The sequence below is a fragment of the Xenopus laevis genome, chromosome 7L (genome assembly GCF_017654675.1).
Source record: "Xenopus laevis strain J_2021 chromosome 7L, Xenopus_laevis_v10.1, whole genome shotgun sequence".
In the NCBI taxonomy this organism is placed as follows: domain Eukaryota; kingdom Metazoa; phylum Chordata; class Amphibia; order Anura; family Pipidae; genus Xenopus; species Xenopus laevis.
Genome location: NC_054383.1, coordinates 107523936 through 107542273, shown reverse-complemented (window position 1 = coordinate 107542273; position 18338 = coordinate 107523936). Strand labels below are relative to the sequence as shown.

The 18338-nt window shown below is 39.4% G+C and overlaps 1 protein-coding gene across 4 annotated transcripts in view; it reads right to left on the bottom strand.

Moving 5' to 3' along the window:
- mmel1.L (membrane metallo-endopeptidase-like 1 L homeolog) overlaps positions 1 to 18338 on the bottom strand; it is a 100524-nt gene that overhangs the window by 61178 nt on the left and 21008 nt on the right. For 3 of the 4 annotated variants that reach the window (XM_041569453.1, XM_018226166.2, XM_018226165.2), the window contains exon 3: positions 3324 to 3359. The exons of the other annotated variant lie outside the window; for it this stretch is intronic. In XM_041569453.1, coding sequence (XP_041425387.1) covers positions 3324 to 3359 — 36 coding nt within the window. The remainder of the gene's footprint in view (positions 1 to 3323; positions 3360 to 18338) is intronic. 4 annotated transcript variants of the gene reach the window in all.

Sequence of the window (18338 nt, the reverse complement as noted above, 5' to 3'; positions counted from 1 at the left end):
TATTTGTACGTCCAATATATTGGAGATTACAGGGACATTCTAATAAATAAATTACATTGTTGCTATTGCATGTTAACAGCGACTTAATAGTAAATTCTTCTTTTGTTACTTTTGAATCAAATGTTTTATAATTTCTATCATTGTTTGTACTTGTTTTACAGCCTTTACAGGTTCTGCATGTGAAAAATCCGTTTATTTTTTCTTTAGAGAAATGGTTACTTATTGATTTTTGATCTACAGGAGGTAGACAACTTGGTGCTAATAGTTGTTTAATTATTTGTGGTTTTTTGTATAGAATATATGGTTTTTCAGGTAAGACATCTTTTAGATCTTTGTCTTTTTTCAGAATATGCCAATGTTTTTTTATAATTGCTTCTAATTTTTTGTTTGAATTATTATAAGTTGTAATGAATGAAATAGGGTTACTTAATTTAGTTTTTCTTTCGGTGTTATTAATTAATCCAATTCTCTCTTTTTTATCACATTTGAGTTTGGCTTCCTTAATCGTATGGTCCTTATATCCTTTTTCTCGTAAATGAGTACTTAGAACTTCACATTCTTTTTCGTAGTCACTGGGTTTGCTGCAATTTCGTTTAATGCGGTTAAATTGTCCATAAGGTATGTTGTTTAACCATTTGTTGTAGTGGCAGCTACTATTAAGAATAAATCCGTTGCAGTCAGTTGGTTTCCTATAGATGCTGGTTTCAAAACGTCCATTTTCCGCAAAAATTGTAAGGTCTAGAAAATTCACATTTTTTGTACTGTAATTACTAGTGAGATGGATATTGTGGTTATTAATATTCAAGTTGTTTAAAAAGTCCCTTAATTCATTTTCTGGTCCATCCCATATGAAAAGGCAATCATCTATATAGCGTTTCCAGAAAATTAGGCCTTTATTTTCTTCGTTATTGTTTTCTGTATTGAGTAAATATTTTCTTATTGCTGAAATCCCCAGTTCATGGTCAATAATTGTATATTTCAGCAATAAGAAAATATTTAGAAACGGATTTATCACTTACTGATCTTCAAAAAAAATTTTTAATTGACAGCATCAAATTTATTCTCACAAAAAATTATTTTTGGTTTGAAAACAATTATTTTTTACAAATCAAAGGAACAGCCATGGGAACACGTTTCGCACCCAGTTATGCTAATTTATTTATGGGAGATTGGGAGGAACAACATATACACCCTTTACTCAATACAGAAAACAATAACGAAGAAAATAAAGGCCTAATTTTCTGGAAACGCTATATAGATGATTGCCTTTTCATATGGGATGGACCAGAAAATGAATTAAGGGACTTTTTAAACAACTTGAATATTAATAACCACAATATCCATCTCACTAGTAATTACAGTACAAAAAATGTGAATTTTCTAGACCTTACAATTTTTGCGGAAAATGGACGTTTTGAAACCAGCATCTATAGGAAACCAACTGACTGCAACGGATTTATTCTTAATAGTAGCTGCCACTACAACAAATGGTTAAACAACATACCTTATGGACAATTTAACCGCATTAAACGAAATTGCAGCAAACCCAGTGACTACGAAAAAGAATGTGAAGTTCTAAGTACTCATTTACGAGAAAAAGGATATAAGGACCATACGATTAAGGAAGCCAAACTCAAATGTGATAAAAAAGAGAGAATTGGATTAATTAATAACACCGAAAGAAAAACTAAATTAAGTAACCCTATTTCATTCATTACAACTTATAATAATTCAAACAAAAAATTAGAAGCAATTATAAAAAAACATTGGCATATTCTGAAAAAAGACAAAGATCTAAAAGATGTCTTACCTGAAAAACCATATATTCTATACAAAAAACCACAAATAATTAAACAACTATTAGCACCAAGTTGTCTACCTCCTGTAGATCAAAAATCAATAAGTAACCATTTCTCTAAAGAAAAAATAAACGGATTTTTCACATGCAGAACCTGTAAAGGCTGTAAAACAAGTACAAACAATGATAGAAATTATAAAACATTTGATTCAAAAGTAACAAAAGAAGAATTTACTATTAAGTCGCTGTTAACATGCAATAGCAACAATGTAATTTATTTATTAGAATGTCCCTGTAATCTCCAATATATTGGACGTACAAATAGAACTCTGAAGATCAGAATAAGGGAGCATATGAATAATATAAGAAAGGGACTATTGACACATAGTGTCTCAGCCCATTTTAAAACTCATCACAACTCAGACCCCTCACTTTTAAAATTCATGGGAATAGTACAAAAGAAAAATCACTGGCGAGGAAGTGATATTATACAAATAATATCGAGAGAAGAAACATACTGGATACATAAACTTAAAACACTCGCTCCCAAAGGTTTAAATATAGAAATTGATTTGAAGTGCTTTTTAACTTAATAATGTTTTATTACTATTTAAGTATGTTTAAATTAATTATTTTAATGTAATTTATTATAATGGATGTTTTCTTAAACGAAGGTGTTAATTGTGGAAACGAAACCTTGTAGCCAATTACCAATTAGGCTAATGAAATGATCTACCCTATATAATCTTGGACGTGATGTTACACACGTGATGCCCCTGAGGAAGTATCGTAGGATATGAAACGCGTTGGGCCTTTGTATTAAATGAAATAAAAGTTTGTTATAGAATTAATCCCCTTCCGAATCACTTATTTAACCTTTGCACGGCACCGGAGGCGAGCTGACTGACTGTGGAACGAGAAACAGCAGTGTTTGCGGACGCGCAGCGGGTGAGCGAGGCTGCCTGAACTCAGGGAACGGTGTCCAAACAGCGCCTGGGAAACACGTCGGCATCGAGCGATCTCTTTGCGAGTCTTCCAACGCTCTCTTCTGACGGCAGTCCGGTAAGTCCTTAGGACCCGCAGGGTCTAAGTCGGATCTCTAACGATTCTTCACCATCTGTAGCGTCTCTTTCCTTCAGAAACATCGCACGCTTCAACATCGTATATACCCTGCTAAAAAAAGAACACTCTACACGCTCTTGTTTGAGGATCACGATTGTGAGTAGTTCTAACATCAAAGTTATTTCTAGAAAGAGCCGAACAGTCCCTGTGGGATGTCCCTGAACACAATTTATTATCCATACATAGCGCTGTACATTTTGGAGTTAGTGCAATCACTGTGTTTTCTATTGATGTCAATGAAAAAGAAACCCATGGGCGGTATGAAATTACCCTAAAACATGCATAAAATATATACGGTACTTAAAAAGAGAAACCTTGGGGTGACAGAATCCCTTTTAGACAGCAAGGGGCCAATGCATTTGTTACACACATACTTTTAAAGCAAAATATTGTGATTACCTACCTGCTGTTACACATCCAGTTGTTGTGCATATGCTCTCTGAATTGACAAAAACAAGCAAACAAAAATGCATAAATAAAACATCTATTGTAACTTTCACATCATGTTTATAGAAATAGCATATATCATACATGTAGATTGTATATTTACCAAGAAAATGTAATCAAATCTGCACTTCTGGTAATTGTATCTGTTACCCTGCTGGCACTGAATAAATACAATTATGATGTACGCCAGACAAACGAGCATCGGTAAGATGGACCAATTGGTCCTTTTCCACCTTCATATTTTTTTGTTTGTCCTTTTCTTTCTTGGAATGTTGAAAAATAATGATAAAAAATACTGAATTAGAGTATTAGAGTACTACCGTTGCTTTGGGTGTATGAGTTACTTACACTGCTCATACAGGGAAAGATCTGGTTGGTAAGATTCCCAAAAAGGATCTGGAGGCCTAGACAGTGAACCAAATCTGGCTGTGTTGCTTTGCCTATGCAGATTTGTAGAAAGAGGATCACATCACCCTTACCAATGAATTTTATTACCTACCAAAAGTACATCTGTTCAATGCCCAACCAGATATCAGGCAGACAGGCTATTGTTTTGACTGTGAACACAGCCCATACGGACATGTGTTTCAGAAATTGTTGCACAATGTCATTATGCTGATGTCCTTTGCACAAACGATCGGAATTGTGTGTGAATTCTATATTATCGTTATGCCTCTATGCACATCCATTGAGCCTGTGGACTGAGTATACAGTATGTGCATGGACATATTTAAAGTCAATTTAAAGTCAATGACGTCTCTTCCTCTAGATATAGTTGCCAAAATATTGTGTAGATAGGATTCTTAAGCATTTGGAAGGTTTCTTTCTTAATTAAATAATGTCTCACGCATTTGCTGATGTACATGCTTTTGATGAAATTCCAGTCCCCTATTTACTGGCATGGTCCCTTCATTTCATATTCAGAAAGAGCTGCCTGCACAGCCACACATAAGTAGAGCATGCCCAATTTTACAATGTATTCAGAAGCCATACATAAAACTGAGCTGGAGTGGCACAAAGGAATTTAGGCCAACTTGGAGCCACCGCAAGAAGCCTTTTAGATAGCCCATTTCTCTGGTTTTGTATTGGTGCCAGTCAAACATTGTGTTCCTGGACCTAACCCAATTTACCATAGCAATAATTGAAATAGAAAAGATTCCAGACCATGTTCGAGGTCCTTACTAATATAAGTTAGGTGTTGAGATATTAATGAATCTTGAGGGAAGAAACTTCCCAAGGTCACAACTTGCTTTCCCCTGAATAGAGGCTGTTTGTGATACAGTTTGTAAGCATCTATTCCAGATTTAACTGTTGAAACATATTCTGGTCCAACCCCTGATCTCTGATGGTTCTGCCGCAGTGACTCACTAGGGTTCATGTGGGGAGACCAAGCCATCTGTAGAGATGAAGCAGCTTTGAAGAATAAGGGCTGCTATAACTGTTACTCAATAATTGAATGAAAGAAGTGGAGACAAGTGGAGACAATGAGATTCCAGATAATAATTCTGCCATGCACACACAGTAATTTCCCCTATAAATATTGCCCTAATTCCCCTATTTCCATAATAACATTGCCTATCTGTTTGTTCTTTCCAACATCCCATATCTCTGTGCAGATTGTTATCTGTTCCTACATCTGCACTACATGCACAGTCTGTTGAGCATCACCGCTGCCAGACTTGCTCTAGAGTCAAAACAAAATAGTCTTCACTGTAAAAATGTTGATTATCAAAAAAGTATCAGATCTGTTATAGAAAAATTGAGCAAAACTGCATATTTATCTAGTAATGCTTGAAAGACCAAATGAACGCTGATCTCTTATAGAAAAAATTCAAGTGATTCATGAGGCACCAAAAGGGATGGAATGTCCATAATGGAATCATATCTTTTATGGAACCAGCATATGGTTGAAATTACACAAGATTGTTCTTGGGGTGAAACTGATACACTATTATCTGTGACCCATTCAAGGAATGGTGTTTATTACCAACAAATTTAAGGTTGTATTATTATTTGATATAATTAGCTAAACAAGGTAATTGTTCCAATTTAGTTTCCACATGCTTGAAGCAAGAGGAGAACAATTGCTGTGTTCTACTACTTGAATTCATTCTCTTTCTGCCTTTCTATTTCTAGTCTTCATATTTTTGATTTTAAAGGTCAGGAGGATGCCTAATCTATGGGGGGTTTCAAAATGTTAGACATTTAAATTAACCCATGGAAATTTACAAGGACAAACCACAGAACAAATTAGGAGCATAATAACACTCACGGGAAGTGTGTCAAACCAATTACCAAAGTTGCCAAATAAATACAGAATCTATATTCTTTGCCAGTAAAGAATATGCATCTGAAAAGGATCTTAGCGGACCATTGGCAAAGATACCTAGGTTTAATGCTTTATCCTTATGCAGTTTAAATTATTCCTAATCTGCTGCAATATGCCTAAACCCCTTCTCCTATAGTAAATACTGGGCAGTGAAACCCCTATCATGCAAAGGGCATATAGGGCAAATTCACTAAGATGCGAAGCGCCGAACGCTAGCGTTAATTCGCTAGCGTTTGGCATTTTCGCTACTGCGCAAATTCACTAACGAACGCTGGCGTAGTTTCGCTAGTGTTACTTCGCAACCTTACGCCAGGCGAATCTTCGCTAGCGACGAAACTACGCAAATTCACTAACTTGCGCAGTGTACTGAACGCTACCTTTTACGCTAGACTTCCTTCGCCACCTCAGACCTGGCGAAACGCAATAGAGTAGATAGGGATAGTTTCAAAAAAAGTCAATTTTTTTTCTAAGTCTCAAAAAAACGCTGGCGTGTTTTCTACATGATGGCTGATAGGCTGAAAAAGATCTAAAATTTTTTGGGGCTCCCCTTCCTCCCCCCTACATTTCCTGACTCATGGCAACTTACCTAGACAGTGGGCACATGTGTAGGGCAAAATAAAATTTTTATTTGGTGATTTGAAGGTTTTCTAGGCATTTGTAGTGCAGATACGTGTTCCTCCATTGAAATTTGAATTTCGCGCCGTATGCAAATTAGCCTTCGCTAGCGTAACTTTGCTTTATATAGCGAATGAACGCTAGCGCAACTTCGCAATCTTACGCTACCCCTGTGCGCAACTTCGGATTTTAGTGAATTTGCGGAGCACTGGCGAAACTACGCCTGGCGAAGTGCGGCGAAGTTGTGCCTGGCGCAACTTCGCATCTTAGTGAATTTGCCCCATAGTGAGGGCATGTACATGTCTTTGAGCATTTTCTGCTGGAGGCGTGTCCCCCAAATGTAATAAAACGCACAGCTTGCCCAGGAGCAGTAACCCATAGCAACCAATGTGATGTTTGATTTTAAACAGGTGACCAGTAAATTCCTGCTGATTGGTTGCTATGGGCTATTGCTCTTGGGCAAACTTAGTGCCTTTTATTACATAAAACCCTAAATGTATAGTTAACTTGCACTGTATGTTTACTGGTATATGTTCTTGGGCATGGGTGTCTGCTGAAAATTTTCTGGGTGGGGGGCAGGTTAGCTAATATCACATAGGGTTGCATCCCACTGAAGATTAACCTATTCATGACAATGCAGTAGATAATGATAGTACCTAACACACTCCTAATTACATTCATTTTCATTAATGAAAACACTTACAACTGTTATTGTTATTTAATTCTACTCAGCTCTACTCAGCATAGGTGGCAGACTTTTAATTAAAAACTGCTTTTCACATAATTCAGTTATCAGGGACACACTTCCTCCATCCTAAGCCCTCCCACTAACATGGTAAGAGCCACAGGACATTCCCTAATGCCTTCATGAGCTTAGCTCAGCCAATCCCTGCAAATGATACAAGTAAGTTGCTGCCTACCAATTAACTGTATTACTGGCACTGCAGGCTTCCCTTCAAACCCTCCTGATTAAAGGGGTTGTTCACCTTTAAATTAACGTTTAGTAGGATGTAGAAAGTGGTATTCTGAGACAAATTGCAATTGGTTTTCAGTTTTTATTTAGCAGCTATGCAGTTTGCAATTTCATCTGGTTGCTAGAGCTCAAATTACCCTAGTGACCAAATCTTGATTTGAATAAGAGACCGGAATGTGAATAGGAGAGGCCTGGATAGAAATATGAGTAAGAAAAAGTAGCAATAACAATAAATGTGTAGCCTTAGGCTAAGGCCACACTAGGCGATAGCGCCGCGATTTGACTCGCGGCGACTTTTCGCCGCGACTTTTAAGCCGCAATCGCTGGGGAAACTTTTGCGCTGGCGTCTATGGGGAATCGCGAAAAATCACCAGCGTAAAAACACACGCGGCGATCTTTTCTCTACTGTCGCTCGAAATTGCCTCGCTAGGCGATTTCGAGCGACAATAGAAAAAAGATCGCCGCGTGTGTTTTTACGCTGGCGATTCCCCATAGACGCCAGCGCAAAAGTTTCCCCAGCGATTGCGGCTTAAAAGTCGCGGAGAAAAGTCGCCGCGAGTCAAATCGCGGCGCTATCGCCTAGTGTGGCCTTAGTTACAGAGAATTTGGTTTTAGATGGGGTCAGTGACCTCCATTTGAAAGCTGGAAAGAGAAAGACGAAGAAGGCAAATAATTAAAAAAACGATAAAAAATAAATAATGAAGACCAATTGAAAAGCTGCTCAAAATTGGAATTTCTTTGGCAATTCTATAACATATTAAAAGTAGGGATGCACCGAATCCACTATTTTGGATTTGGCCGAACCCCTGAATCCTTCTCAAAAGATTTGGCCGAATACTGAACCGAATCCTATTTTGCAAATGCAAATTAGGGGTGGAAAGGGGAAAATATTTTTTACTTCCTTGTTTTCTGACAAAAAGTCACGCGATTTCCCTTCCCGCCCCTAATTTGCATATGCAAATTAGGATTCGTATTCAGTTCGGCTTGGCAGAAGGATTCGGCCGAATCCGAATCCTGCTGAAAAAGGCCGAATCCTGGCTGAATCCCGAAACGAATCCTGGATTTGGTGCATCCCTAATTAAAAGTTAACTTGAAGGTGAACCACCCCTTTAAGGCTTGCCTTGGGGTGGGAAGAATAAAAAATATTTTGTTGTTGTTGGGAATCAGATTACTGCAAAAGCTTAGCGTTGTTGAATAATGTCTGAACTTGTCAGAATTCGTTCATTTTGGGCTACAAAAGTTTCACCAGTCTCAACTCTATTCTTACAATGTTTAGGATTGTGATAAAAATATTTGTCAAGTTAATGTATTGGCTCTTGCACAAGAGTACATAGGAAATGTTTTTGTGGTAGTTAGCCTGAAAACAATTAGAAATGAATAACATGAATAACAAGAGATGCACAGGATATGGCAATGCTGCTAATAGTACTCAGTTTAAAAGATAAAAACACTTAGGGCAGAGACATGCTGCAATTTCATGAGATTAAAATTTCCACTTTTTCGGGGGGGGGACTAAACTCCCCAAACTGCCTCCCGCCAGCTAGAATGTAAATCACCGGCAGGATGGCAATTGGTGCACTTCGTTTTCCAAAGTCACAAGGAAGGAAACCAGGCCCGGATTTGCGGCAAGGCCGCATAGGCCCGGGCCTAGGGCGGCAAAGAAATAGGGGCGGCATGCCGCCCAGCCGCCGTTCAACTGCACCAGCTGCGCCGGCGTTTTTTCGCCGGCGCGCTGGGAAGGCGGGCGCTAGGACCGCGCGGCCTAGGGGCGCCCAAAAGTGAAATCCGGCGCTGAAGGAAACTTTGGAAAACGAAGCGCTTCGTGGCCAATCCACCGGTGATTTAGATTCTAGCCGGCGGGAGGTAGTTTTGTCGCCCCGAAGAAGAGGCGATATATCGCCGGGCGACTAAATCTCCCTGAATCTAAGCGTGTCTCTGCCCTTATAGATATAGAATGAGTGGGGAAATATACAGGCCCAGTCATGAATCATCTGTGAATCAGCTTTATGTTCCCAAGTCACATGCAATGGCCTCATCGATACCATTCACTGATTTATACAGGATAGTAAGGGAAGCATAACATGGACTGTGCAATGAAAAAATAATAATCACTTTATTTATCACATCATGTGTGGATGTGTTCTGGTTATACACAAAGAGAAAACAAAGAAATGCTTGTGGCTCAGCCTGTCGGACTGCTGACTTAGCCCAGTAAAGTATTTACTTTGATACAAATAGCTGCTCTTCACATTTTCACAACCCTTAGCACAATTTCTGGAACACAGGTTAAAACATAACTTTGGCTGGACCTGCAGTTCCCGAAATTTGAGAAAATTAATAAACAATAGAAAGAAGTTATGTGGTTGATTACTAACGCTCCCCCCCCTCAACTGATACTCTGCATAGTATTACCAAATTGTGGGGGCATGTAGACACCCCAAAATTACAACAGTGCATAAAATTGTCATGGCTCATACCCAAAAAAACCACAGATTTTAATATATATACCAAGGTGAGTTGACAGCACTCCAAGGAAGTTTTGAGGCAAATGTTTCAGCAAACAGAATGTAGGTTTATTGGTTCCTACATTTTGTTTAATGAAACCTTTGCCTCAAAACTTCCTTGGAGTGCTGTCAACTCACCTTGGTACCTATTTATATTATAAATTATATATATATATATGTGTGTATATATACACACACACACACACACACACACACACACACACACACACACACACACAGATCTTTAAAGGTATGTGTAAATAATCAGTCTGTATCTTGTCAGATGAAGATGCACCATGCTGGGTTCCCATCCTACAGGAGTGTTGCATTGGGTGGCAAATGTTTCATGTAGTTTATGCATGAGATTTTATTTACCAGTCCCATAATATTTTGACCCATAGGACTACATGCAACTTCTGTTGATCCGACACCATCCAACAAATTCTCCTGTGTAGTTCAGCCCTTATATGTAGCCATGCAGCTACATTAATTTTTAAAACTAGCCATTTAATATGTGGATTCAATATGCGGTCAGTATTAAAGGGGGGTGAAGAGCACCTACCGGTATATGTAACTAAGTAAGATAGCTATCAGAACAATTTTGCCAGAAAACTATTTTACAATCTTATACTGCCCATATTCTGGCTTATAAACTTGCTGGCAACTGCATACCACTTTCAACCCTAGTCTAATTAGAGAATGTTTCACTGACAACTACACTTTGTTTTTGGAGATTTGCTATGGTCCAATGCTTATCCATTTGCCTCATGCCAATGTTACATATAGCTGACAATGTGGTTACTAAAGGACGAGCAAAACCATTAACATATATCTAATATATGAGAAAAATGGCAACTAAAGCCCAACGGAAACTTGAATGGCAGATCCATAGTAGAAAACTATAACAGAGGTTCATACACATTTACCACTGCAGGCATTATAATTCAATGCACACAAATCCCTTTCATTTGGCGTTACTGATCCCTTTAGAATATCACCCTGACTGGCTTTTAGGAAAGGACGATCTGTATAATTTTCCCTATATGCACCCCCCCTAAACTCATGATCCCCACCAGTACTTTGCATGAAACTTTCAATGCTTATGATTTCCACTGGGCATTACTGTGAATTTCACAGCTCAGTCGCTTTAACTTGCAAAGAGTAGTCAACAAGGAACAAGTTAGCAATGCCACCTACTAATGTTAATGTTATGTGAGTAGCTAACCCTGTCATCCCTGGATTTTAACCTTGAGAGCTGTAATGGAGATCCCACTAGGGAGGGTATAAAACTAAAACACAGAAATATCCTTTCATTTTCCACAATGCAAACAAAAGGCATTTTTTGTTCTTCCATATTAAAAATGGGCAATACTGCTTTTATTATGATTATTAATCCCCTGCAATATCATATTCCCTCTTCCAGAATGCATCTGTGCTAACAGAACATCTGTTCAGATGAAAAAATATTTTGCTTTATCTTTAAATTTATAGTTGTGCAGAGAAAGACTCCCAGTTCTTGTGGTCAATGTGGGTTTATTACATTTCATTATAAATAAGGCTGGGAACACGGAGACTGTTTTTGAAGCACAATTTCTGCTGAACGCGCACCCGAGATGCCACCATTGTAGCAGAAAATAAACAATTATAAAAACATATGTACGAGAAACAACCGCGTTCGATGTCTTCCAAACCTGTGGTTTCTATTCAGCGTTTATTTTTGTTTGAATAGGCAGTTAAATGAAAGAAAGCTAGAATTAACAAAATTACAGTCTGCTCCTAGGTGAAAGAGAATTCCGTAACACTTTTTTATGTTTCCTGACATAGAAAAATGTGTATTTTTGAAGCCCATTTTCTGTCTACTTGCTGAGTTGAAAATATTTTGTTTTGCCTTAAAGTGGACCTGTCACCCAGACACAAAAATCTGTATAATAAAAGTCCTTCTCAAATTAAACATGAAATCCAATTTCTATTTTTTATTAAAACATTCATAGCTGCTGTAAGCTCATTTAAAAATCTCAGCTGTCAATCAAATATTGTCTGCCCCTCCTCTATGCCCTGGGCATAGAGGCGGGGCAGACAATTACTTTCACTTTCCATTCAGCACTTCTTAGATGTCACTGCTCTCTACATATTCCCCCATTCTCTTTACCATTTAATTGTGTGACCAGGACATGGGGATGGACATCGGGTCCCCCATTCTGGTGCACAAACAAGATTCTGAGATGATACAAGGCTTGTCTTAATAACAGTGTCCACAGAATGGCTCCTGCCTGCTTGTTATTATAATGAATTCCCAGACTGAAGGAAACAAGATTCAAATAATTTATATAGTGTAATTAAAGTTCATTTTGCTTGACTAATGTGATAAAATAGGATTATGAATCATTTTTTTGGGTGACGGGTCCCCTTTAAACAGAATTTGTCAGATTACAGGGCTCGTTACACTAGATTAAAAATCTGGTGCATAACGTACACATCTGCCTTTGGAAAGTGCTCCTTTGCATCAAGTCTCCTCTGGTGCTTCTGCCGTGTTTCTAGAATGACACCCTTGCACCCTTGTAATAAATATACATGCCCTTATGTAGTCTTCTGCTGCTTCCGGGTTGTCCGACGCTCATCTAATTCCGGCTTTACCCAGAGCGCCATGTGATGTCATTCCACAGTGGCACTAAAATTCAAATATTTAAAGGGCGCTCTGTCAATTTCTTGTTGCCCAACGTAAAAGTTCCTAGCTAGTTCCTGGGCGTACTTTAGTTTGTACCTTTGCTTGATTCGGTGTTTGACCCTTGTCTGTCTTTGTCACCTTGCTGTCTGAACTGACTCCTACTAGTTTTGACTACTCTTCGGATCTCAATTTTGTGCTGTGCTGTGCTGTGTTCTGTGCATGACCTTAGCCTGTGACCCTGACCTTGGTTCTATTGTCTATTTGGTACCGAATTGCCTGTTTGGTTTGACCCGGCCTGTTCATTGACTCCGCTAACTGCTCCCCCATCCTATCCGCACACATTTGGTTCCCATGTTCGCCCAGAACTCTCTCCCTGGTTCTCCCGCAATAAGACCTGGAGTAGCAGAGGGCTCCACCCGAAGCCAAAGTAGGCAAAAATAGGCAGAAGAGCTGGCTAAGATGGGAATCTTGGAGTTAGTTCTGGGTTTAGGATACCGTACGTTACAGCCCCTTAGTGATGTTCACTTCTTCCACTGTGCTGTTGTAAATGATCCCTTAAAGGAGAACTGAAACTTAAAAAATTCGGTAGAATTACGGTCGAATGGACACATTATATTTTGGGGTTCAGTACCAGCCCAAAGCAACCATAATCCTTTAGCAGGCAACATCTGTGCCTCAGAAGAAGCCCCAGTAGCTCCCCATCTTCTTTTCTGCTGATTCACTGCACACGCTCGGTGCTGCTGTCACTTGCTGAGCTTAGGGACCAAAAACCCTGAGTATATATAACATATAAATGACACAATACAAGGCTAATTAGTAATTAATTCAGATTCTTATCCCATACCAGCTCAGAAACCTGTGCAATTAGCATCAGAACTTAATGGTCAGCAACAGCTTATATGACAAGCAAACATTATGACAGTATCACTCCCTGGGGTCCTAGACTCACCAATCCAACCCTGAGCTTAGCTTCTAAACAGCTGTCCATAGCACACTGAGCATTTGAGTGTCACAGACCCTTCTAAAAAATCCAAGATGGTGACCATCTGTGACATCTTTGCAGGCCTGTACCATTACTATTATACATATGTGGGTGCATTAAGCTCAGTATATAAAATATGGCATTTCTAGCCATATTTGTTTTTAGGGATTAGTTCTCCTTTAAATAGTCTGTAGAGGGCAGAGATGTGGGCAATGTGGACCAATACATTTTGCAGCAAAAGTTTTGCATAAGGGTTAAAAAGTCATACAGTTAGTCTGCTGAGAATTAATCTTCCACAGGTCAAGGTTTGTTACAAATCACAGCGAATTGCTGAAAACATTGTACCTCTCATGTTACATGGACCTAGAGACATTGGTAACTTACTCAACAAACCTGAGGGTTGGTTCAGATTGAACAAGCGAACACAAAAAACAAAACATTCACTGCTGGGCTGAGGCCCTGCTAAAATATAAACAGTAAAATACAACAGCTCAACAGCCCACACACTTCCTAATTATTTCATGATTTTTTGATTATAAATACATTTGGTAACAACTTGTACCTATTACTACATGTAAGAGGTAATTTTAATAACAGAGTATAGGGTTGCTACCTTTCCGTGACAGGAAAGCCAGGCTGCGGCTAGATGCCTGAGCCTCCTGATCTCCTGATCTCCGCTCCCAGTGCTCTAGCACCCCAGGGCAAAAGTGCTTCTTTAAGGAGAATTAAACCCTTCCCCCTACCCTACATAGACCCCCCTCCCTCCTGCCTAGCTGCCCCTCCCCCCCTAACTCTTTACTTACCCCTCCATGCAGATTCTGTCCAGCAGAGTTCACAAGCGCCATCTTCAGCCAATTGGGTAATCTTTGGAATGAGAGCGGGGCTTCGGCAATATTCGTGAGTTTCAGAGCATGCACAGTTGTCGCAAAGCAGAAAATTGCTCCAACTGCGCATGCGCCGCTTCGCCGGTCTCATTCTGAATATTACCTAAGAGAAGAAGATGGCTGCCATGAACTCTGCTGAACAGAATCTGCACGGAGGGGTAAGTAAAGAGTTAGGGGCATTTGCCCGGGGGGGGCTGCTAGGCTGGGGGGGGGTATATGTAGGGTAGGGTTTTTTTTATTAAGGGTTTGTTTGTGAGCACCAAGGAGCACATGTTCTTGAGGATCTCAAGATGATTAACCTGATACGTGCAATGTGCCATCCTGTAAAATTGCCTTATGGTCCCACCAGATGCCAAGGAGATCATTCGTTAACCAATTCTTACATTATTTCATAAAAGCATGATTCTTTACTCATAAAACCAGCGCCGATTCTAATTAAAGTTCCGCCTGAGGAGGTTCCTGTAATGCCGCCCCCCTCGCCGGCAAGAACAATAATCCGAAGAGCTCAATTGCGCTCTCTCGCAATAGTAAAGCCGAATTTCCAGGTTTAAAACCGGAAATTCGGCTCTTAAAGGTACCAGGAGCGGGGATTTTTTGCCGCCCCTGGATACCTCTCCAGCGTTGCCGCCTGGCGGCGCGCCCCTGCATAAAACCCATCTCTAGATGGGTTTTAGAGCATGGGCTCTGATATAGACTGAAGATAGAAAAAGAATGCCTATGATGAATATATGGCACTGAACATAGGTCATTATTTCCATAATAACGATGTGTATGTTACTTAATATTGCCATGCAATGAAGCAGAACTTTATTCTTACATAATTTCAGTTACATGAACAGGTATGGGATCTATTATCCAGAATGCCCGGAACCTTGGGCTTTCCCAAAAAGGGGTCTTTCTGTAATTTGGATCACTATACCTTAAGTCTACTAAAAAATAATTTAAAAACTGATTAAACCATCTCCAGTAAAGATAAATTATATCTTAGTTGGGGTCAAGTACAAGGTACTGTTTTATTATCACAGAGAAAAAGGAAATAATAAAAAAAAAACGTGTAATCATTTGATTAAAATGGAGTCTATGGGAGACGGCCTTTCTGTAATTTAGAGCTCTCTGGATAACTGGTTTCCAAATAACGGATCCCTTACCTGTATCAGCAATCCAGGTATATTCATTTGTCTTAATCAGGGTTGGGTTGAGCTGGTGGGGCAAAAAAACAGGTAGGCCCCACTGGGAACTGTGGGCACCAGCGCTCCCCCACCCCACAAGGAGAAGTGTGGTATGTGGTGTTCAGAAGGGTGTTGAAGTGCTGCTTGGAGGAACTAGAGCTCGCAGGTGGGTGGATCCCAGGCAACAGCCCCATTGGGCCCTGGACACCACTGGTTTTAATACATTTTGATTTTCCTATGCTTAAAACATACATTCTGGAATTTTTGGCAGATATCAGCATGAAAAATGTGTTTTATAACAAAAGCGTTACTGTGTTTTCTATAGTAAATGCTTATATGGCAATTTTTACACTACATCGGAACTTTGTAATAATGTGGCGTAAACCCCCCCCCCAAATACGCAACGTGTCACATAGCCCTTTCTTGTCAGCTGTAAAATTGAATTTGTTGAGATTGCAAATAATAAAGATTTGCCAAACTGTCGCTTTGCAAGTCGGATCGGATTGGATAAGCAATTCTCCATTATCAGTGAAGTCATACAGTTCTTGGGCATCTCTTACTGAAGGCATCGAGCAAGAGCAGATTCCTAATATAATGATGATGAAAACAGAAGTGCGATATTGAAGTGTTTTACATTCTTCAAAGGCTCTTCCTTGTAACTGATACCTATACGAGACATTATTTTCAGGGTAACTTTAATTAAAACTGGAGATGAGGATGAGTGGAACTGGCCAGCACTTTTGAGTGCCTTTGACTATAAGACCCCAATTGACCACAACATTTTAAAAAAAAAACCAATATTTATGGTCCTGGAGAAATTCTGCATTGGGAAATAACAGTGAGTTCTGGAAGCAGGAAGAGCTGACAATGTTAATTATTATTATGAACAAATCAAACAGCGTGAATCGGTCCTGCTTAATGTCAAGCCATTTTCCGAGTATAAATAATGAAGCAATCACACTGCATTTCTCATAATGCCATCAGAATGATGCTTAACATGACTCTACCCTTATTAAGAGATTGTCTCCCATTTCTGCAGGTTAATGCAGGGCTTATGTAATGGCAATGCTGTTATCAGTCTCAGGCCATGATCAATCCCCAGATAGCTACAGGAATTTCTGTTCTTATCTCGCCCATTGCAGACAAACACGCCTGTCACTTGGTGACAAATGGCATTGCCTGGATTATAGAATGTGACAATTCATCAAAAAAATCATATACTGCTGTGAGAAATATACTTTGATGGATAGATGACATATGGCTACAAAAAGGGTTGCGCAGTATCGGGTGACATTCATAACAACGGGTACTGAGTAGAATTCTGAGTAATAGAAATCTGCCATTACCATTAAAAAAAATCTAACATTACCATTAGCAGTACTGGATTTTTTTCCTAATGTGCATTCTTGTTCATTCAGCAGTAAGAATTTACAGGTATGGGAACCGTTATCTAGAAACAGTTATCCAGAAATTAGGGGATGGCCGTCTTCCACAGACTCAAATTTATTCAAATATTTGCAAGCTCCAAAAGTTCCATTTAAGCAGTGGTTTGTTGTTCAACCCTCAGTTAGATGTCCAGTCTTTAGTTAGGGTCCCCCTTGGCTCAAAACAAGTATAGAGAACCAGTAATACACTGATGTACAGGTATGGGGCATATTTTCCGTTATACAGAAGCTCTGTATTATGGAAAGGCCATCTCCCACAGAACCCATTTTATCCAAATAATCCAATTTTTTTAAAAATGACTTCCCTTTTCTCTGTAATAATAAAACAGTAGCTTGTAATCGATCCAAACTAAGATATAATTAATCCTTACTGGAAGCAAAACCAGCTTATTGGGTTTATTTAATGTTTACGTGATTTTGTAGTAGACTTAGGGTCAGGGCACATGCGACAAATCTCCTCTTCTTAGGTGCGATTTATCTCCCTGAACTGTCTCCCGCCGGCTAGAATGTAAATTGCCGGCGGGATTGCACTCGGAACACTTCGTTTTCCGAAGTCGCCCAAAGTTTCCTCATGAGAAACTTCGGAAAACGTTTCGCTTTGATTTACATTCTAGGGGAGATTAGTCGCCTCGAAGAAGAGGAGATTTGACGCCGGGCGACTAATCTCCCCGAATCTGGACGTGTGCCCTGACCCTTAAAGTATGAAGATCCAAATTGCAAAAAATCCATTACCTGGAAAACTCCATGTAAAGCATTCTGGATAACAGGTCCCACACCTGTACTTAAATTAGAATAACAAAAGCAAACATTTAACTGGGTACTGAACTTGGGTAAACTTTATCAATACTTTTCCAGTAACCACCAATCTATCTTTTTTTTGTTGGTGTGTTACTTAATTAGTGAAATTAGCCCCTAAACAACACATATATTGATTTTTATACAGTAATTGTAAAAAAACAGACATCATACTTCAAACACAAACCATGTCACAGAGCTGACACTCAGACACCACATAACTCCTAGAGACATACAGTAAATACATATCTAAAATGAAGGAATGAGAAGACTGCAATCACTTTTTAATAAAACATAGCGCTGAGGCAAAGAATAAGCCCTGGTGTGTGGGGGGTAATAGATGCTGGAAGGGGGGCTCTGAGGTTGCAAAGGGGGCCCTTCAAATTGCAGTGCTGGTAGGCCCAGGAGACCCCAGTCCGACACTGCCCCTACCAAAGGTATCCTTTTAATTCTCAGAAGTACACCCAAAATAACCTGCATACTAAACCATGCAGCAAATCAGTTTAAAGCAAACAGGTCCATCACACTACAAAATACTATACAAAGCTTTAGAGACCACAAAAGCAGCAAGATTGGGGGCTACAACCAAAGAGAAAGTAGACTGTGTCAC